The sequence below is a fragment of the Malaclemys terrapin genome, chromosome 1 (assembly GCF_027887155.1).
Source record: "Malaclemys terrapin pileata isolate rMalTer1 chromosome 1, rMalTer1.hap1, whole genome shotgun sequence".
NCBI lineage: Eukaryota > Metazoa > Chordata > Testudines > Emydidae > Malaclemys > Malaclemys terrapin.
Genome location: NC_071505.1, coordinates 314,642,771 through 314,665,769, shown reverse-complemented (window position 1 = coordinate 314,665,769; position 22,999 = coordinate 314,642,771). Strand labels below are relative to the sequence as shown.

Genomic DNA, 22,999 nt, shown 5'->3' with positions numbered 1-22,999 from the left:
GAGGGGGGATTTGATAGCTGCTTTCAACTACCTGAAAGGGGGTTCCAAAGAGGATGGATCTAGTCTGTTCTCAATGGTACCTGATGACAGAACAAGGAGTAATGGTCTCAAGTTGCAGTTGGGAGGTTTAGGTTGGATATTAGGAAAAACTTTTTCACTAGGAGGGTGGTGAAGCACTGGAATGGGTTACCTAGGGAGGTGGTGGAATCTCCTTCCCTAGAGGTTTTTAAAGTCAGGCTTGACAAAGCCCTGGCTGGGATGATTTAGTTTGGGATTGGTCCTGCTTTGAGCAGGGGGTTGGACTAGATGACCTCCTGAGGTCCCTTCCAACCCTGATATTCTATGACACAGGACAGGGCTCAGGATGGAGGAAGCTTAATTTTTTTTCTTTTTAACCCCTTGCCTATTTACTCTTTATAGTTTCTTAAATCATGTATTTAAAAAAAAAATTCCTTGCCTGTCTGTTTTTTTGTCTTAACCTTTCCCTGTATTTTTAATGTCATTATTAACCCTACATAATTTTATCAATTATTTTCCAGATCAAGTTCACTCCATCACGTTTGCTTTTCTTCAGCTACCCTTAGGATCTGAGCTATTCAACCCACTGCCTTCCTTCACTGTCCCATATAACCCAGAATTTCTAGCTTTATATACTTTCTTTCTCGGTTATACTACTGAGGTGTAGAGAGAAAATATTTATTAATAGCACAACTGACCCTGGAAATCATTACAAGTAATCACAGATGGATGAGAGAGGTTTGCTTCATCAGACTCCTTAGTATGCAGAGGAAAACTGCTCCCTAGCTCCACCAAACACCACTGAGTAAATAACTTCATGTCCTCTTTATCTGAAGTTCTGCTTCTATGCATATATTTTTAAAAGCCTTTTTCAATTATTTATAACCATTGTTTCATAAATAAATGCACCTTTTTGCTCTTGCAATTTTGGCACTAGAACTTCTAGCTATAATTACAAGCCAATGTCTTACATTTGGGTTACCTTGCTAATTGTGTGTGTGTGTGTGTGTGTGTGTGTGTGTGTGTGTGTGTGTGTTTACACTTTTAAAAGGTTTTAGGAATTCTCTTGATGCTCTGCTCCTTCCCCCAGCCCAGGCTTCAAAATTAAAACTAGTAACCAATCAGGGCTTTTAGTAGTGCTTATCAGCAGCTGAAAAATGGTGTTTTACTTTCATATTTTATTATTAGAGATGAACTACCTGTTTCATTTTCCAAACTTAGCTTTTTTAATAAAGAGTAAAAGCCATCCTAATTGAGTAAAAGCACAATTGAAAGTCTCAAACACTGGCTTCAATATTTTAGACCATCAGTAGTTCTTCAGATTGTTTATATGTATTCTTCCCCAGTTGCATACATACTCCATGCACTTAGGATCACAATCTTTTGGCTAGCAGTGTCTGTGGGGGTCATGTGTGCGCCCTGAGTACCCTTGCACCCTTCCATGCAAGAGCATAAAGGGCAGGGTAGGGCCAAACATCCCTCAATACCTTGCTACAGCTCATGGCTGCGAGATGGAGCTGTGAGGAGTTTGTCTATTTGTTGCCTACTTGGCTACCTCCAGTTATCCCTTAGTTATATAATATTTAGATCAGTGTGTAGGTAGTTAGCATGGGGGGGAAGGGTTGTTTGTTTTTCTTATATCCAATACCGGTCTTCAGTCCTTATGGATAAGCTCAAATATCCCAGTCTTAAATATTGTCCCTCTTATGAGGCAGCTATGCCCGTTAGTGATAGATATCAGATGGCTCTGTTTTGTCTGGGAAAGGGCATATCCCTGAAAAATATCCAATCTGCAGATTGTTTTCTAAATGAATACAGAGGCAAGAGAAGCTCTCCTAAACAACTCTTCTCATGAACTTGTCTAGTAAGACCTGATTTTGATCTGGATAAACAAAACCCTTGTGGAATAGAGCAGGTTTCCTCTGAACGTGTTTTGGTAAGCTCTTGTTCCACTGCTAGCACCCAAGCTCCTGCTCCTGAAAAGACTATCCACTGTTCCTGCCTTCAGGTCTTTGTTGTCGGCTACTGAGAAGGGTATGAGAAAGCACTGTTCTGGGAAAGCATAGAAAGAGGTCACCTTCTAAGGGAGCTGCTAAGAAAAAGAGGCTCAAATCACTGTATTTTACTGCCTCTAAGGGTACGTCTGCACAGCAGTTAAACCCCTGTGGCTGGCCTGGGTCAGGTGACTCCAGCTGTGGAGCTGTAAATTTGCTATATAGATGTTTAGCCTTGGGCTGGAGCCTGAGCTCTGGGACCCTGTGAGGGAGAGTCATTCCCTCTGTCCAGGGGCACATTGTATTTTCACTTTTTCTTCCTGCTCATTAATCCTTTCGTGGCTTGCTGCCACTTGACCACAGAAAAGAGGCACTCTGTCACAGTCAGTAGGATTCATTCTGGCATGTGGTGATCCAGCACTCTGACAAAGAGATTGTTTCCTAAGAGTCTTCTCCTCAGTCATTAGTGAGGGCACTTCTTGTAATGAGGTGGAGAGAGCAGAAACTCATGTGGAGAGTGGATGTCAAAGCATTTGGAAAATACTGCCTTCCTTGGTTAATCTCCTTGAGCAGGCTAAAGAGGCAGGGGAAATGAGGAGGCTGAGACAGGAAAGAAACGAAAGGGGCATTGAGAGAGAGCTCCTGAGTGTGACAAAGGATCAAAAGGACAAAAGCAAAGCCTAGTAACCTGTGGAAAATATTTACTCCATTCAGTCTACTTGGTGCCAGATCTATTCACTCCACTATTTCCATTGTTATTTTTTAAAAAATAAAGTTTCTGAATTGACAACAATGAAGAGTGAGGTCCTAGCTAAAGAATAGGTAGAAGTACAGATCAAGGCTGATTTTTCTTCTCCCAACCCCTGTGCATAGTTCCATGAATATTCACCAGTTGTGTGATCTGCCTGAATCATCAGAAAAGTTAGTCCTTTTTTATACCAATTGCTGTATAATGTGATTTAGACTTTCCACTAGAAACTGGACTTGAGAACAACCAACTTGTGTCACATAAACTACACCTCTACCCCGATATAAAGCTGTCCTCGGGAGCCAAAAAATCTTACCACGTTATAGGTGAAACCGCGTTATATTGAACTTGCTTTGATCTGCCGGAGTGCACAGCCCTGCCCCCTAAGCACTGCTTTACCACGTTATATCCGAATTTGTGTTATATCTGGTCATGTTATATCGGGGTAGAGGTGTACTTGAGAAAATCTCAAATCAAAGTGACCTGAACAGGATTTAAAACCAGTTACATAAGGTAGAAGAGGTTCTGCAGTGCAGATTCTCAGATGGTGTAAATTGTCATAGCTCATTGAAGACTTCATTGGAGCTATGACAATTTACGCTAGCTGAGAATCTGCTCCATAGCCCATGCTGCTGATTTGCAAACTTAGACCCCTCTCCTTAAAGCCATCATGTGCATACACCCAGGCAGAACCCCTTTGATTTCAGTGAACATAATGGTTTACTCATGTGGAGCAGCTTCCAGGATCAGAATCTTAAAAATACATATTCCTCTCTCTCCTCCCCCCCCCCCCCCCAAGGTAACAGTCTACCAGTTCACATTAAGGACTAAATTAAATGTGTTTTAGATGTATTATTTTGCATCTTTATGCTACAGTATTTACAGCCTGTTAGCATTTTTACAAATGCACTTTTTTGGGGGGTGGAGGTGGGGTAAACGGTACTAAGTCTCATGAATGGGTTCTGAAAGATCAGATTTTTAAACCCCATGCTTTGTGACTGCAGTGTTAGAACACCGTCGGCATAAGAATATGGCTAGAACTAAAGATAGTGTTGTTCTTTGTTACAGATCTCGTTTGGGCTGCCAGATCTGCTTGAAGAAATTTATGAAAAATATGACTGTTCGAGTACCTGAAGCTGTTGCTGATGCTAGACAATCCATAGATATGAGCAAGAATTCCTAAAATAAAACTTGTTAGGAGCTTTTCATGAAATTTTTAACTATTTTTATAACTTATTTCTGAATGTTGAAATGTGAACTTACATAATCATGGGAGTTATTTTTGACTATCAATGTTAATTCTGTTTTAATTTTCTTTATGGAACCACTTATTTTAATTCTTAAGAAGAGGTAATACTTTTAAACAAGTTAAAGCTGAACTGTAAAATGGATTTATTTATGTAAAGAAGTCTTTTTTTTTTTCTTTTCTTTTTCAGCTGTATTTGAAAACCAGTGATATTTTTTTTAATAGATTCAAAACCATTTGGTTTTTAGGGTTTCAGGCTTAGAAACATTAGGATGCTGGACAGATGACAAATGTAGCACAGACTGTTTTTCTGTTTAATTCCCTGTGCGTTTCATGTGGTGTAGTAGAAACTAGAGTATCCAAAGAGAGCTAATTTGCTGGTTGATGATATGGTGCTTTCACAGCAACTGGAGGTGTAATTAGGAAGACGGGTGGAGCTGGTATATCCTAAATCTGGAAATCTTGATAAAATATGACAAATACTGTTGAGATAATGTTTCCATCCAGTCCAGTCCTGCTGCTGGTGGGGTCTAATACCTGATAAAAGCAATTTTCTTATCTTCCCATTGCCCATTATAGGGCCAGATCCTACAGTTACTGTGTGCATAGGATTAAGCCCTTACTAAATATTTGACCCTTTCTAAAAATTTTTTTCTTTTTTTTCCCCCAGTATGGTTTTAAAAAAAAAAAAAAAATCCAAACTCCATGCTTTTAACCATCATTGTTTACCTTTTCAGTTTTCATGAAATACAATGGTCATATCATTAGTGTATAAAGTCATTTTTAGATTTGGATGAAATCTTTATTTTATATATAGCCAAACATTAATTTACATTTGACTACTTAAGTATAGTCATCAAGTACAGTATTTGAGCTGTCAACACTGACCCCTAGATTTTTTTTATGTGAAAGGTTTTCATGTTTCATTTATATGTGAAAAAAATTACTTTTCTTAACTATGCAGTACCTATAACTCATAAACTTAATTTGCTGTGTCTGTTACCCAGGATTAACTAAATCCTTCTGCATTTCTTATAGTGAATCAACATCTTTTTACATACTCAAGGAATTCCTTCTCTTCTAAATATTTAAAAAACACTCATTCTACTTCTGATTTCAGGGGTGCTCCTCTACACTAACCATTTCTTATTATACGGATTCATATTACCTAATCCATTTTTAATCTATGTAGGACTTTACCCCTTATCCTATATGTTCTGGTGAGAGAGCTCATTTACTTGGTTGAGTGGTCTGACAAAACGCAGCAGGCGTATATTCATTCTGAAGCCTCATTGGGACATAAGCAGAACAAAAAGAAGAGGTAAATTAGGGAAATATATTTAAGATAAAATATAAATAGATATTGAGCTCTGTCACTGCTCTGTGAATAACATTGTAGGATGGTGGGAGTGTAATATCAAAGGGAGTCACACTGTCCTCCTCCTCCCTGAATTCTCTATGTAATGCAGTACTATCACTTAAAATACTTTAAGATATTATTTTATTGAATAGCAGCTCTTTACACTTTAACTAAGAACACAGTTGCAATTCAGGTCACAAGAATGGATGTAGTTTGTTATACTGTCTACGTGTGCTGTAGAAAACTGAACTTTTTAGTAGGTTTTATTTATGATACAAGGCACTTTTCATTGTGATGAGCTCAAAGCACTTAAACACTATGAGCTAGAGTCACAAAGGGATTTAGGTGCCTAACTGACACTTTAGGTAGCTAACTCTGAAATGTAGGTTCCACAGGTAGTCAGAAAGTTCTGCTCACCTGCCACCAAACTCTAAGTGCCTAAATTCACTTGACACCTACATTTCTGCAGAAAAAGCTCACTAGGTGTCTGTCTGTGCCTCTGTGCATATACACTGCAGCTTTCCTGTAGGCATCAAGACACCTTTCTCCCACCCAAGCTCCAGTGTGATGTGCAAACCAGGGGACGATGGGCATTCCTCTACCAAACTGGCATGTAGCACCTGATACAGTAGTTTTACTGGATCGTGCCTTGCAGGTGAGCTCACCTAGTTCCACACAAAAGAGGTGGGAGGGGATGGCAGAGAAGGAGGGCTCCCCTCAAAACTTTTAGCCCAGTGGTGAGGATACTTACCTGGGAGGCAGGAGATCTAATGGGTGAAAGGTGTGAACATAAGCCCATCACTGTCCAACATTAACATTGTTTAAACAAGGTCTATGGTTTGGTATACAGAGACCTCAGCCTGCTTAGTACCATGACAAACACACCATTAAACATTCTTTTTATCTTCAGGAAAAACGATTAAAGCATTTGAAATATAAAGTATTAAGTAAGGCTTTCATTTTAATCTTTCTTGTTCCCTTTCCCTGGAGAACATTTTAGACCTTAGAAAGGAATGGTGCTCGTACTGACCTCTGTGGGAAGCCATTGTGCAGACTCTACTTTTTTGCTGAATTGTGAGATCGTGGAACGGTCTGTCCAAAAGCATTGACCTAATGAGTAGAAATGTCTGGTCACATTGAATTAGGTTGGATAGCGTCAGCAGTGAGTCCTTGTGCAAGAGTTTCAGGCCGATGACAAGTTGATAAAAGATGTGTGCATTTTAAGCCTCTACTGGAAGCCAGCCTCAATGTGTGTAGTCAGTGCAAGCACTGGGTCTCAGCAGCTTTGTCCTGCCTGCAGCGTTTCTTTTCAGGGGGTCTTGCAGGCTCTAGGATGGGGGTCAGCCTTACCAGTATCGTCCACTCCAGTGATTTGTGTTACATGCTGCAAGATCATTTATGCCAATGACCTGGCACCACTGAGACAGGCTGCAACATTCAAGGAAGTGAAAGACGTCCTTTTTGCTGAAGAGGATGGAAAATTTACATTCAGTACTGGCGGATCAGACCCAATCCATCAAAAACGGTGTCAGCTTTCCTTCTCAGCAGTTCTGAAGCTAAGAAGATGCTGAATGTAAACTGCTGTGGCAAAGTAATTGCCCATGATCCTAATTCCACTACATCAGAGTCACTCTCAATCACAGCCTTACCTATCAACAACATTTGAAATAGGTAAGCCACAAAATGAGGAGTTGCACCAATATCATACAAAAGCTAGCAGGTTCTAGCTGCGTTCGCGGTGCTTGAATGCTATGAACAGCAACGCTGTTTTATTCCATGTCCAAGTACTGCCCACCTATTTGGGGAGGACATTCGGATACAGACCTTGATATCCAGCTAGATGGGGCTGGCACCCTCAAGTCCATTCTGCTGCCTTGGTTTTCAGTCCTCACGGACATCTTCGAACCATCTGGTGACAGCTGGCTATGTTGCATGAGTACAAGAAAGCTCTCACTAACAAAAAGCTGCTACTTCATGACAACCTTGTTCACTTGCCTTACACTTGATTTAATGCCACCAACCATTCTTGGAGCTGAAGAAGCCCTTTTTTTTTTTTTCATCCAGCTTCAACTCAGAATACACCTGGTGCCCGCAATGAGCAGTGAGTGATGTAAACAACCAGCACCTCATAGATGATCCCACTGTTGAACTGCCTGGTTTCTTGTTTTACCAAAGACAGTGGATGACCATCAACTGTATTAGGATGTTCCATGGAAGAAGTGCGCATCCCGTGCACAAATGGAGAATCGAGGATTTGCCACAGTGTGAATGTGGAGACCTCTAAACCATCAAACACGTTGTGAACAACTGCTTCGTCTTTTCATTTCCAAGAGCCATAGGAAAGATGTACTCTGCATCTCCTGAAGCCCTTGACAGGATTGCTGGCCTTGCTGTGACCTTGTAAATGTTGATATGAAAGAAGTTTGGGAAGGAAAACTCCCCTTGTTTGACAGTCAGTGTCAAAGATAACTGTCTTTTTGTGTAAAAGAGAAGAAGTTAATGAGCTGGAGCTGATAAAGTCTGCTCCTGTTTTATTCCCTGTGGTGTTTGGGATTCAGCTGGAGCTGGTAGTGGTGGTGATATTATCTGAATCCCTCTCTCTGGCCTGATCTAGTAAAGACATTCCTCAGGAGTAGGATGCAGAAAGTCTGGGATCCCAAGAGACAGTGGGGGGTGGCAGCCAGCTCCAGGAGACTCTGCTCTTCTATATTCACCCTCACCCCAGCCTCTGAAGTCTTTATGGACCCAAAACAGGAGTGATGGGAGGAATAGCCCATCCCGTCATTTTGTCCACCAGTGAGGTCTTAATATCTGACACACCAATTTTGGTTAGTCAATTTCCAGTTCCACATCTTATCTTTTTACCAAGCATGATTTCAACTGAGTCCTTTAATCATATCAACCTGCCCTTTATTTGGTTGAATTAATTTAGTCTCTCTGCTTCTCTTGTACTTGTTTATAACATTCATTAGTGAAAGCAACTTGACCTGTTTTCCATCATCATTTGTTGTTATAGGTTGTTTCATCTGGTTAACCCACAATTTGGACGTAAGGCACTCTAATAACCATTTGCCTACAATTATGCAATTTATTCCATCCAAATGGGTAATAAGGTGGTGGCCCGCCCTAGAGTTATTACCAGGGGTTTGCCTCCAGCCCGCAGAGGACTCCATGGAGCAGGCTAATCCTGCTAATCCCTTGGAAGGACATAGCTACAACCCTCTGCTCAAGGAAATCGACATGCAAACAGCAAGTCTTTGAAAACACAGTATCATTTGTTTAAAGGAAATAAGCAATTACAATATATTTAATAAAGCAAGAAAAGATACTCTATGGGATATTCTGAGGTAGGGCTCCCTCATTCCCTCCTGTTGAAGCTGTTCCGCTTTGGAGAAATAGTCATGGGAATAGGGGAACTGGCTCCCCTGGGTGAGTGCTCTATCCATCAGGCTATAATGTCATTCTCATGCTTGCATATGTCTGCTTGCACTCTCTGGTCCAGTGACTGTAACAGCTTAGCAGCAGCGATTGAGGCAGCCCTGGATCAGAATATCCTATAACGCAGTCATAGACTTACCTAAGAAGTGGCAGATACTTCTCTGCATTGGGGGGTGGGGTCCTTCCATATCTAAGATGAATATTCTAACCACTCGACTAAAAGTTATGAGAGAGCTCTTCCTCCTCTCCCCCACAAGAGAGTGCGCACAGCTGATAATCCCAGCAGCTGCAGGTGTCTCCCTCCAGCCTGAATGTAGGTGTTGAACTCCCTGAGCTCAAGGCTTAGGCCACACTCCCCTCACATTGGCTAGTTTACGTAAGGAGCTGCTTAGTGTGCTGGCTTTTGTGGATCCTATTCTTAAGTGCCTATGTCCCTCCCTTCACTGCATAGGAAATCTGTGCGTGTAACTCAGGCACTGTGAATCCCAATGATTTTCTAGGCATCTAAAATATAGGTATGATGATGATCAGTCTTGCAAGGTCTGAGTCCCTTTGTGAATCTAGCTCTGTATCCCCACACAAAAATGTGAAACCACCAATGTGCAACTGTCTTTGGTATAGATAGAGTAGGGCTGTTCTAATGTGTTAGCACTTCACATGAAAGCCTCCTGCAGTGTGGGGGTTTTTCTTTTTCTTTTGGATTTTGTAGAATATGATCATAGGAGGAATTCATTCAGCAGAGAAAGGCAAACAGAAACAGCAAAGTTCATTTTGGCTTCTGTGAGTATCCTATGTTGTATAGGAATGTGGATCTGAGGAAGGGTGAAGGAATTGACATGTACTTGAGAAAATACATACAGCTCCCAGCTGTACCTGTTTTCAGTTGTCAAAAATGATGTGCAAATAAATCTTATTTTATACCAATTTCCCAGACACCATTTGTCTTTCACAATTTTCTTCCATTTTTGCCTTTTGCCATAGCATGTGTTCCTAGATTTAATGCGGACTATATATTTCAAGGTAAATGGTGCAAGAAATGCATACATTTAACTATAATGGGATGATTGCACAAAGAAATATACCATTGTAAATAATCCATAGTGCAGGGGTAGGCAACCTGTGGCACACGTGCCAAAGGCGGTACACGAGCTGATTTTCAGTGGCACTCACACTGCCTGGTCCAGGGGCCTCTGCATTTTAATTTAATTTTAAATGAAGCTTCTTAAACATTTTAAAAACCTTATTTACTTTACATACAACAATAGTTCAGTTATATATTATAGACTTATAGAAAGAGATCTTCTAAAAATGTTAAAATGTATTACTGGCATGCGAAACCTTAAATTAGAGTGAATAAATGAAGACTCGGCACCCCACTTCTGAAAGGTTGCTGACCTCTGCCATAGTGTATGGTAGATATTTGGTACCAATTTCATAACCTCTGTAACCTCGTTGACTTCAGTTGGGACAACTTTGGCTCATGGTATTTTCTAATTTCCCTATTAAATGACTTCACATACTGTGGATGACTACTTAAATAGCAAAATATATTACTTATCTAACTGTATCATGTGGAAATAAAGACTAAGGAAAGGATGATTTACAATTGCATTCATCTTCTGACAGAAATTTAAGGGGTTGCCTCAGGCTCCTTGCCAGGGAAGCAAAGGAGCCAGCCAGGACTGCAATAACTGGATTCAGGATTATGAAACTCTCCCATCTCCATGCAGCAAACAATCCTAAAAGGGTAGTGTGCCAGGTGGGAATTGACTACAGCATCCCTAGGGCCCACACCAGCAGCAGCCATGGTTCTGACTGGAACTTTGCTGCTCCTCCTGTTCCACCTCCCTGCAGATTGTGGATGGAAGGCCCTGGACATAGCCTGGACCCTAGTAATGTTTGAATCTGATAAGGGACCTTCAGGCCTAGCCCTGCCCCCAGTCTTCCACCTCTATAACAGGACTGCTAGCCTAGGCTCCAGGGGAGATGTAGAACAATCTTCATACAACAGAAAGGGGTAGAGCTTCTTATGAGTCTATTCTTAATTCACAGTACCATCCCTAAGAACACAGGCCACAGAGGTGTGGGCTGGGCTGTGGCCTGACCAATTTTTGGCCTGCCACAGTCTAGCTCAGAGCAAGCGATCCAGCAGCACCTCGCCAGGAAGAGGGCAGAATGCAGCGTTGCAGGGAGCGGGTCTTACCTGCAGGCTATGGTAAGAGCCAATGGGTGAGCGTGGGGAACTGGTCCCAGCCTGGAAAGACAGGAGCTGCTGTGGGATGAGTGGTAGGGGTGGGCTCACTCTCCAGCTCCACCCAGAGCTTCTAGATCCCAATGCCAGGGGCTGGACCTGATCCCCTGTAGGCAGGACCCAAATATCCACTCCACAACATCACAACCCCTGGGGGTGGGATGCAACACCTCCCCCTGCCCCATCTGGCCTCCCCTATTTTAAATGTTGCTCCTACCTGATGGGACCCCTATTGGGGTTACAAGACAAGGTAAACCCCTTTGTGGGGGGCAGTGAGGTTGAGCCACTTGAACTATATTTGGTGCAATGGCTGAGCCCCCTAAGGCAGGATTATAGGGACAAACTCCCAAAGATACTATAAATAACTCAGCACTGGTTCCCCTGCTCACCTTTACAGAGTGAAGCATGGTAGATAAGCCTCAGCACCCAGTTCCCCTGCTCCCCTTCATAGTATGCAGCATGGCAGATTAACACAGAACAGATCAACCCAAAAAGCCATGCAGATTCCTCTATGGGTGCACACTTTCGAATTTTTTTTTTTTTACAAAGAAGACAGTCTTTCTTCTTATGGGAGGAAGGCCAGCTGGCCGAATCAGAGTTAGGGCTCAAATCATAAAACAGGATCAGCAGAGCACTGAATGCAGTGAAACTACACTTAGGAGGGCTAGAGCTGCCCTAAACAAGCTGTAACTCTTCCTCCTCAAGTGCTCTGGAAAGATGTAATAAAGGACTGGGGATTTCCTGCCACTCCTAAAATATTAGGAAACAGGCTGTCATCCTCTGTGGGTCACCGCACCCTAATGATTGAGCTGCTGTCCCCTGGTTGCAATGGTGGGCAACCAGGCCAGATTAGCTGCTGCTGCATGCTGCCATGTTTCACCTATAACTCTGCCTTGCGGCAGTTCTCCATAGAGTGACAAGGAGAGTAGCCCAGATGTGGAAGAACAAGCAGGCACTGAGGAGTCTCTTGGTCCACTGTTTCCTTGTTTCTAACTTGCCTGGCCATATATAAGGCCATATATTTTTTTGGGTGCACTAGTCCAAATTCAACATGGTGTCGCTTCCAAAGGTAAATGTGGCTCTGGTGGCCAGGGACTCAGCTTTTCTAACTGGGGGAGACTCTTGTACCTGAAAGACTGGCATCTTTACTATGAAGGCCTTTTGTAGGCAGCCAAGTCTGGAGAGGTATTATTTTGCTCCCTCCCCTGGGCATGAAAGGTCTGTAGGCCGCTGCCTAACAACAACAGAAATAAATGTGCAAAGTGATATTCAACAGCTTACATGGTGGTCAGTGTTGCCATATGAGCTCTCTGATCCTAAAATAGCCCATAAGCTAAGGGCTGCACCCTGAAAAGAAATAGTTGGGCACAAAGCTGTTTTATGCTGGTTTGAGGAGGCCTTTGTCATTGAAATCAGCTGCTCAGGCAGAACAGTTTCCAGTTCTTCATGTTGCAGTGGGGATCGTTGCCGAAAGCCATAGCCATAGACTTCGGAAAAGTAGCTCCTGTCAGAGACTACAGAGCACACGGCAAGTTGATGAAGTTGCTGTAGTATGACAGAGAATACCACTTTGGTGAAGCAAGGTCAGGTGCTGCCTTCAGGCGCCTCAGAGCATAACTTCTGCCTGGCCCTACCAGGAGTTAGACCTGCAATTGGTATCAGGTTCTTTCAGTTTGGTAGAAAATTAGCTACAGCTTTGGTCAAAATGAGGTCCCTGGATATCCAGAGGGAGTGCTCTATGGTACTGTGCAAGAATTAGAAGCACAGTTTTGTCCAATTCCCAATTTCACGCAGCCCCCGGGAAATGCCAGGATATCAATCAGCTACTTCAGAGCAGAGTGCTCTAGCAAGCGCCCTGTGGGTTTGGCAAATGCAAAATAACACAAAACAAAAAGGAAGTAAAAAATGACAAAGTGAAAATCTCACCTTGCGGCAGTGGCTCCTGTCACGCCGGCCTGGGCTGGGCTCCCCACTCTGGGAGTTGTGACCTCGGGGACACAGTAATAAGGGGGGAGCATGGGGGCAGCCAGGCCAAATTTGAAAGCGTAGCATTGTGACCTGGCACATGGGGTCACAGAACCACTCACTCAAATTTGGCCCGGCTGCCTTGCCATCATCATGAGAAAGGGATGGTCAGGCCAAACCTGACCAGTGCTGCACCAGGTCACAAACCTTGGCACTGAGCCCAGCTCCACAGACAGGAACCACCACTGCAGGGTGGGCTTGTTCTGCAACCCCCTTCCTTCCAAGGACCTCCACCGCCCTGCAGGCAGGACCTGACACCATCTTCTCCTGGGGGAGGAGGGCTAGAAGAGTAGGGTTAGGGGTTCAGTGAGGCAGAGGGAATATATAAAGGGGTATAGAGGAGGGGGTCCCTGGAACTCAATGGGGGATGCAAAGTATTTAAAGGGGGAGAGGTTAATGGGGGCTTGGGTGGGTGAGGTTCAATGGCAGAGAGGGAATATAGAAGGGAAGATGAGGGTGCCCAGGGAGCGTCCCTGGGTAAATAGAGTGGGAGCTGCTGGGAGCGGGGTGCTGGAGAAGGAAGCAATAGGGATTGGGAAGATCTGCAGTGTCCCATGGGGTTTGTGGCACTGAGTGAGGAATGAAGTACTGGGTAAATTTAGAGAGAAACCCTAAAGAGATGTCCAGGTATTTTGGAGTGGTTAGCTGTGGTGTGGGGGAGGTGGGAAGGGGGAGGGTTGGTGAATGTCTCAAGGCATGGAATAATGATTCATGCTTGATAAAATGATGTAGTGTAAATAACTGAGATTTATACACTGTTTTTGTCTATACACGGTCATTTGTGGTATTTTATTAATGCAAATGTAATAAAAAGAAAAAACATTTTTGACAGCTAAAACAAGACATGATTTCTGGAAAAATAAAATGGAAAAGTACAAAAAATAAAAAGAATGTCATGGGGCTCTAGAAATAACCCATTTCCTATCGAGGGCTGGTCCTTATTCTATTTCTAGCTGCAGGGACTCAGGAATAAATGAAGCAGGACTCAGTCTGAAACATCTGAATAAGTTCCTAAAAAAGGCCTGTTTTCAAATTCCCATTTTTCGTCCCACAGACAATTCTCCCACTTTGCATCTGGCTGGTGGGAATTATTACCATTTGATCTGACATGTTGGCCCACGGTCTCTTCTCAGCAGAATGTTAAAAGATGAAGACGAAGCTATGATGAAGATGGCTATAAACAAAAACAAGTGGTGTCACAGAAATGAAAATCCAATTCTTAGTGAAACTTATTGGGAATGCTAACCTCATGCACAGACCTGCTTCAGTGAACAAGGGTTCACATGAGGCCTTCCCAGTAAATCCTGTTAGCTCCTCCACATCACACCCTATCACATCCATTGGCAGAGGTCTTCCTCAATCGGTGAATGCAGAACTTCAGATTTTTTTTTAAAGGATCCACACATCAGTGAACCAGACAGAGAAATCCTTATGTCAAATGCTAGCTGGGGCTAATGGAAAGGGCTCTCTCTGTCTGGTACTCATGAGCTCTATTTCATTTTCTCAGACAACCATTCAGGGCTCTAATGCAGGTATATGAAAGTGTTCAGGCTAAAGCTAGAATTTGCGATCAGTACTGATGGCCTCAGTAGTTCCCAAAATTATTCTTTAAACTGGTCTTACACAAAAAGAGCTGGCCTCTTTGAAAAATAACACAAAAGCTTTGATCAGAGTTCTTCCCTTTATCCTTTTTAGTCAAAGCTGATGTACAAGTATTCATTTCAAGTGCAACAAACATTAATTTCAGGAGAGAGAGTTTGTAAAACAAAACAAATCAAATCAAACCTTCTCCAAACAATAGTTTTGCTATGTGAGGGACCCTATTGCTTTGTCTAGTTATAATTTCAGGAAGACTTGCCATTTCAAGGGAAGGCTAGTTCATTAACACAGGTAGCCAGCTGATGAATTGAAAGTAGAGCTGGGTGGAGAAAAGTAATGCTGTTTTGTGGAGCACTTCAATATTATGAAATTTGGTTTCATTTTGGTTTGGAACAAAACCCAAACATTTAAAAATTATTTGTGAAAAGGAATGGAGCCCAGGCTCCATGACAGTTGCCTGGGGGGCTGCCTGGCCCCAAGAAGCCCTGGGGTGCTGAGCTCTGGGACAGAGTGCCTGGCAGACTGCCCCAGAACAGGAGATTGGAGATGGAGCTTCCAGGCTCTTGGCTCCCTATCAGTCCACCAGGTGGGCTGATCATGAGGATGGAGCCTGAACTACCCAGGAGCTGGGCAGGCCAGTTGGCAGGAAACCCGTCAGGTTTTTAATGGAACCTTGCCTGAGTTCTTTTGGAACTTCATTGGAATCAAACTATCTCCATAAAATGTTTTGATTTTGAAGAAACAAAATCCAAAGAAAAAATGTTTTGTAGGAATTTTTTGTGCCACCTGTAAATGAAAACCTATGTCAGTGTCACTAGCTTTCTTTCCTCTACTGAGTAAAGCATGATCACAGTATGAATGAGCATACAGTTACAGCTAGGAGATACCCACGGTCTTTGAGCCTATGCTTTTTTCATTTTAAAGAAACCTCAATTGTTTTTAAACTTTCACTTTAAATAGATTATTTTGCTTATGTAGATTAAAGAAAAAGTTATTTCTCACAATATTGTCTTTAAAATAGTAGTGCTGTATATGATCGTTTTAATTGCTCTGATTGACCTTGGAATTTCAGATATTCAGTTTCATGTGTGGGTTAGGGGATTCGCTGGAAAGAGAGAGAGAGTGCAGGTCTCTTGTATGGGATACAACAACAGGTAGGAACATTATTCATATTTATACCTCATGCAGGAATTTCTGAAAACTGAAGTTATGAGGTAAAAAATAAGCCATAACTGAAAGTTATTTATGATTATTAAGATTATTATGATTATTAAACCATCGTTGTTAATTGACATTTGTTGCTTGTTTGGTGTTGTACTACTCAATAGGAAAATTTACCTGTGCTTACCCAAAACATAGCCTTGAGTTCCTCCAGGAGGTCTCTATTGCTGGTATATGAAAGTGTTCAAGCAAAAGGTCTAGATTTTGAATTATAATTTTCTCAGTATGTTCAAGAAAAAGAAGCCTTGTACAAACACTGTTCTTAAATACTTCCTTAGGACATGTACTATGATTCCAGCCACACATGGCTATAGACCAAAACTTTGGAATCTCATTCTGGTCCTGACCCCACAACACCAATTGAACCCCTGTGGCAGATGTCATTATCCTTCTTATCCATTAATGGAGCCCTACTGATAACTATTATCTCCAATCAGATAAGCTTATGCAGTTGGGAGCTTTCTCGGATGAGACCAAACAGTGTACTTTTAATTCAGACAAATAGTTCTTACAGCTGTCGTAGCATTAATTCCCAAAGTAAATTCAAGAAATATTCTTCCTTCTGTCAGTCATAAAGTCCAATCTGTAAGAACAGTGAAACATCTCAGGACGGAGAAGTCATGTCTCCTGTAATGAGATCTGCTAGGCTGCCATGTGACATCAGTACATACATTCACACTATTCTGCATATTGGTCATCCAATATTTAGCCAATACCATTTTTCAGTAGAAGTCTTCTCCAAACCTGTGAGGTTGAAAGAAGGAGGATATATAATTTACCTTATTATAATCCTGCTTTCCCACATTGTTGTGAAAACCCTCATTTTGATAGATCTGTGTACTTAAGCATGATAAAGAGTAGGGAAATTTATCTTTGCTTACCTGAAAATTTATTTTCTCTGAGTAATAAGATTGACAGCTCTAGTACAACCTGGAGAACAGAAATTAAAATTGACATTCAAAGATTCAGGTTTATTTCATTAGGGGAAATTATTGCCAGACACATTTTTGTGGTTTTTCTTCAAACTATACTTAACACAATTGGTAATTTAGGAAAGTTGAATGGAATTATCCCGGCTGTGGAAGTTATCAGCTACAGGGAACTTAATGGGTTGGGGCATTCCCCTGTTGCCAGTGACTGACATGTCTGGTTCTGCCCCCTAGGTACAAGCAGGCTAAAGTACCCTTTTTAATGGATCTGCTGACTTTATTATATGAAGAAAGGGCTATTAAGAGACTAACACCTTTAATTTCTTTTGCAGGCTTGCTTTGTCTAGTAGGCTGTTGAGCTTTCCTGCAACAAGAAATTACTCTATCTGCTTGAAATATGGGACCTGATTCTCTATTGCCTTGCACCTTATTTACAGGGTGGATTGATTTAAATTAAAGCAATTTAAATCACTGATTTTAATCATGATTTAAATAATCAGTTTTAATTGTGTTTTGCATATGTACTGTTTAGTTATTTTCTTCAAGAAAGGTTGATTCTCATTTGTTGGTAACCATTAAAACATGTTGATTGGCAACAGTCAGGTAGGCGATACTGGCAGTAGAATGACTGTACCCAATTGCGGGAGGAATGTGAGCAAAGCCAAGCAGCAACAATTAAGATGTTTGTACACCAATGCAAGAGTCTGGGTAACAAAATGGAGGAACTAGAACTACTGGGAAGTGAAACCAGATATTATAGGGATAACATAAATATGTGGAATAATAGTACAGGTATTGAAGGGTATGTGCTGTTCATGAAAGACAGAAATAAAGGCAAAGATGGTGGAGTAGCCTTGTATATTAATGATGAGGTAAGCTGTAAAGAAATTTGAAGTGATGGAATGGATAAGACAGAGTCTGTTTGGGCCAAAATTACTTTGGTGAAGAAAACTACTGAGGTCCCCCTGGCCTAGGGGCTGGGGTGTGCTACAGACCTCCAGGATCCGATTTGGATATGGATGAAATAAATGAAATAAATACTACTAGGAATTGTGTAACTATGGGTGACTTTAACTTCCCAGATATAGATTGGAGGACAAGTACTCCTAATAATAGTAGGGCCCAGCTATTCCTGGATGTGATAGCTGACAGATTTCTTCACCAAATAGCTGCTGAACCAACGAGAGGTGATGCCATTTTAGATTTGATATTGGTGAGTTGTGAGGACCTCATACAAAAACTGACTGTAGAGGACAACCTTGATGTGATGGGTTGAGTCACAGAGACCCCCTTGGGACTGTCACCTGATGTGCTGAAACTACCTCTGAGCCTGTTTTCTTTGCCAGCTTGGGACTTTAGAACCCTGTGTTGTTGAGCCAGACATGCTGGCTGGTTGCAACACAGACCCAGGGTCTGAAACACCCCCCCAAAGCTGCAGACTAAACTGAAAACAGCTCAGCAAGTGCTCCTGTCTCCAGCACCCAGACCCCCAGGTCCTAATGGGATCCAAACCCCAAATAAATCAGTTTTACTCTATATAAAGCTTATACAGGATCAACTCTTAAATTGTCCGCCCTCTATAACACTGATCAAGATATATGCACAGCTGTTTGCTCCCACAGCTATTAATCACTTACTCTGGGTCAATTAATAAACAAAAGTGATTTTATTAAGTATAAAAAGTAGGATTTAAGTGGTTCCAAGTAATAACAGACAGAATAAAGTAAGTTACCAAGCAAAATAAAACAAAACATGCAAGTCTAAGCCTAATACACTAGGAAACTGAATACAGATAAATCTCAACCTCAGAGATGTTCCAATAAGCTTCTTTCACAGACTAGATTCCTTCCTAGTCTGGGCCCAATCCTTTCCCCTGGTACAGCCCTTGTTAGTTCCAGCTCAGGTGGTAACTCGGGGATTTCTCATGACTGGCAGCCCCCTTTGTTCTGTTCCACCTCCTTTTACATCTTTGGCACAAGGTGGGAGTCCTTTGTCTCTCTCTGGGCTCCCACCCCTCCTCCAAAATGGAAAAGCACCAGATTAAAGATGGATTCCAGTTCAGGTGATATGATCAGATGTCACTGTAAGACCACCTTCTTCATTACCTAGTAGCTTGAAGACACATACATAGGAAGGCTTGCAGGTAAACAAACCCATTCACAGTTCACGGATTCTGAAGCACCCTTAATGTCTTCCACTTAACATGTTTACATCAGTAATACAAGTTTATATCTTATTCTCCTAACTCCAGACATAGAAATAATACATGCAAATAGGATGAACACACTCAGTAGATCATACCTTACAAGAGATCCTTTGAATGAAGCATATTCCAGTTACATCATATTCACACTTATAAACATATTTCCATAAAACATATGGAGTGCAAGGTCACACTTGGTTCGAGTGATCATGAGCTAATTCAGTTTAAACAAAATGGAAGGATAAACAAAAATAGATTTGCAACTAGGGTCCTTTATTTCAAAAGAGCTAACTTGAAAAACTTAAGGGAATTTGTTAGGAAAGTGAACTGGACCAAAGTTCTAAAGGATCTGAATGTGGAGTTGGCTTGGAATTACTTTAAGTCAAAGTTGCAGAAACTCTCTGAAGCCTGCATCCCAAGCAAGGGGAAAAATTCAGGGAAGGATTGCAGGCCTAGCATCTCAAACAGGTGATTAAGAGAAAGCAGAAAGCCTACAAGGAATGGAAGATGGTATGGATCATCAAGGAAGGAACTTCTTGGAAGTCAGAAAGGGTAGGATTAAAGTGAGAACTTCCAAAAGCCAAGCAGAGGTGGACCTTGCAAAGGGAATTAAAACTAATTGCAAACTAATAGTGAAAGGTTCTATAGCTGGATAAATAAAAAGAAAACAAGGAAAGAAGAAGTGGGACAGCTAAGCACTGAGGATGGTGTGGCGATTAAAGATAATCTACAGAATGGAGAAAAAATACCAAGCAAAAGGAGTAAATCAGTTTAGAGTCCCAATACAGAGTGACTTTAGGAGATTTGTTATGGTAATTCATTGAGACACCCTCAGCTAATCAGTACTGCCAGTTCCCCCGACTTGTACAACTCTCAATTTGCCATAACTGCTCGGTTGAACATAAAGAAATAAATAGATATGTTACAGTTATGGCTCCGATCAATAACAAAGAAACAGAAGTTACTTTATAATGGCTCTAGAACCATAATAATGGAGTCTCATAATAATAGCTTTCCTTCGGGCACTTGGCTTTGTTTCAGTGACTAAGGAAATTTCTGACAATCTCAGTCCTTTGCTAGCATGTGAGAGGCTCAGTGGCGGATTATCCACTGGGCCCATGGGCCCCGGCCAATTGGGAGCCCCTGGAAAAATGGGCACCCTGCCCCCAGGGTGGGGTGGGGGAAGTCTCCGCACCGCTAGACCCCGCTCCCCGGCAGCAGCGCCGGGCTGTAGGGGCCAGAGCCTCTGCAGGCGCGCTGGGACGCTGTCCACAGAGGCTGGGAGAAAGCCTGGCTGGGGAGGGGTAGCAGCCCACTCCTGGGTACAGCAGCTGAGTGAGCTGGAACCCCCTTCCCCTCCACTCTCCTGCCACTGCCGCCCCTCCCGAGCCAGGCTCTCCCCCGCCCCAGGGCCCTGGTGCAAGGTGCGGGAGAGCTTCTCCGGTCTTGGGGCCACGGTGGGGAGGCAGAAAGGAGCAGATGGGGGCCACAGTGGGGGCGTGTGGAATGGGGCGGGACAGTGGGAAGAAGAAGGGTGGGGATGCAGGGGGAAGAGGCAGAACAGCTTGGGGCTGTGGGCAGTGCCATAGGTGGAAGGAGCAGAAAGAGTGCGGGGCCACAGGCAGAAGGTGTGGGGAGGGGAAGTCCCTTTTGTTCTGACCCAGAGCCCCACAAAACCTTAATCTGCCTCTGGAGAGGTTCATCCCACCCATGTCCTAATATAAATCTGCATCAGACTTTTTGAATTCTGAGTTACAGTTGTGGATCTCACTGCTAATTTAATTGCACTGGTACCTGAATTATCACTTGGAGAAGATGCAGTTAGTGGACTATGGAAATCAATACATTAATATTTATTTACAAAAACAATTGTTTTTCATCCCTCTCAAAAATATAAAAATAAATTATCATCAAGAAGACACAGTAAGGTCAGAATCCTGCAACTGTGAAGTCTGTGAGCATCTTTACTCCAGTAAGTAGTCCTGTATCATTTAATCAACAAGGAGTCTGGTGGCACCTTAAAGACTAACAGATTTATTTGGACATAAGCTTTCGTGGGTAAAAAAACCTCACTTCTTCAGATGCATCATTTAATATCATTTAATGGGACTACTCAGGAGAGTCAAGTTACCTGTATGTTTTTTCAGCGTCGAGCTCTAAATCTCTGTGTGTTGACCCTGTTGTTTTGGTAGGTCTTTTGGGAAAGAGAACCACTGCAGCTTTACTCTACCTTGCTTCCCCTTCTCTCCAGACAAACAGGCCAATGTTTCTGCAAAACTTTAACAAGAATCTTGAAGGAAATTACACTGGAAAAAATTCACAACAACATTTGAGAGGTAAGTGGCAACGCAGTAATATTCCTTCCAGTGAATTGAGAATATGTATGTATAAAAAAAACACAGTAAAGCCCCAATCCTGCAAACAGTTTGTTTCCTGTTTGTCCTCTTTTGCTTCCTAAGCTTCTTTCAGTGAGGAGCTGAAGTGTAAACTTCTACTGCCTCTCCTGTTTGTCAGCTGCAACTCCTTGCTCCCATTTCAACGACTTTCAGCTATAGCATTGACCTATTTTTGTTCATTTAACTGCTTTTTTATATATACCATTTTTGATTGTGTCAAAAGACACATAGAAATAGACAACTTGCAGACATTTCCTTCTTATCACACCAGTCAATATTTGTGTGTTAAATGTAAACACTGGGAGGGTTTCATTATATTCTTAGTCTTATGAATGCATATATCTCTGATAAAAGGACCAAAATACTAAGGCTTGGTCTACACTAAACCCCCAAATCGAACTAAGGTACGCAACTTCAGCTACGTGAATAACGTAGCTGAAGTCGACATACCTTAGTTCGAACTTACCCCCGTCCAGACCCGGCAGGCAGGCTCCCCCGTCGACTCCGCGTACTCCTCGCGGCGAGCAGGATTACCGGAGTCGACGGGGAGCACTTCTGAGTTCGATTTATCGCGTCCAGACTAGACGCGATAAATCGAACCCAGAAGTTCGATTGCCTGCCGCCGAACCAGCGCGGTAAGTATAGACAAGCCCTAAGTTACAGCACATGGCTAAGCCAGCAAAGATCAAGTTTTTGCTGGAGAGAAGAGAAAGAGGGAATGTCACAGAGTTTTAGTCTTATATCATTCCTGTATATTGCTTTTGACCCCTCCTAACTCTGCTAATAGCTAGGCAACCTTTAAAAAGAGGATTTGAGAATATAGCTGTTGTGTAATGCTCAGAGGCAGCTCAATATATCTGGCTTTAATAGCTCAGCTAAAATGAGTTCCTGTGTTCTGGCAGTGCCTTTCATTTCTTGTATCAGACATGGGTCTCAAGAAAACAATTTCACTACTAGAGTCAAACGTCCTAAGTAAAAATATGTGTATGGAACATTTTCCATAGTCGTTTCCTTTACCATTATTAGGTGGGAAGTCAGAAATAAAAATCTAACCCCTCAGCCTTGCGTATACAGCACATACAGTTTAGAATCTGTATAGCCACCTCAATCTTCACATTTTCTACTCTGTGACTTTTGCCAAAGCCCATTGTACAAAGTGCTGGGGAAAAAAAACCTTGGATGGTTGATCTGTAAGGAGGCTAGAAAGCTGGCTGGATCATTGGGCTCAACGGGTAGTGATCAACGGCTCGATGTCCAGTTGGCAGCCGGTATCAAACAGAGTGCCCCAGGGGTTGGTCCGGGGCAGGTTTGGTTCAGCATCTTCATTAATGATCTGGATGATGGGATGGATTGCACCCTCAGCAAATTCGCAGATGAACCTAAACTGGGGGGAGAGGTAGATATGCTGGAGTGTAGGGATAGGGTCCAGAGTGAAATTGGAGAATTGGGCCAAAAGACATCTGAGGTTCAACAAGGACAAGTGCAGAGTTGTGCACTTATGACAGAAGAATCCCATCCACAGCTACAGGCTGGGGACCGACTAACTAAATGGCAGCTCTGCAGAAAAGGAC

The 22,999-nt window shown here is 42.4% G+C and overlaps 1 protein-coding gene across 1 annotated transcript in view; it reads left to right on the top strand.

The window, feature by feature from the left end:
• FDX1 (ferredoxin 1) overlaps window positions 1-9,737 on the top strand; it is a 44,635-nt gene extending 34,898 nt beyond the window's left edge. Inside the window, exon 4 of the mRNA XM_054015512.1 lies at window positions 3,829-9,737. Coding sequence (XP_053871487.1) covers window positions 3,829-3,943 — 115 coding nt within the window. The 3' untranslated portion in view covers window positions 3,944-9,737. The remainder of the gene's footprint in view (window positions 1-3,828) is intronic.
• Window positions 9,738-22,999: the final 13,262 nt, after the last annotated feature.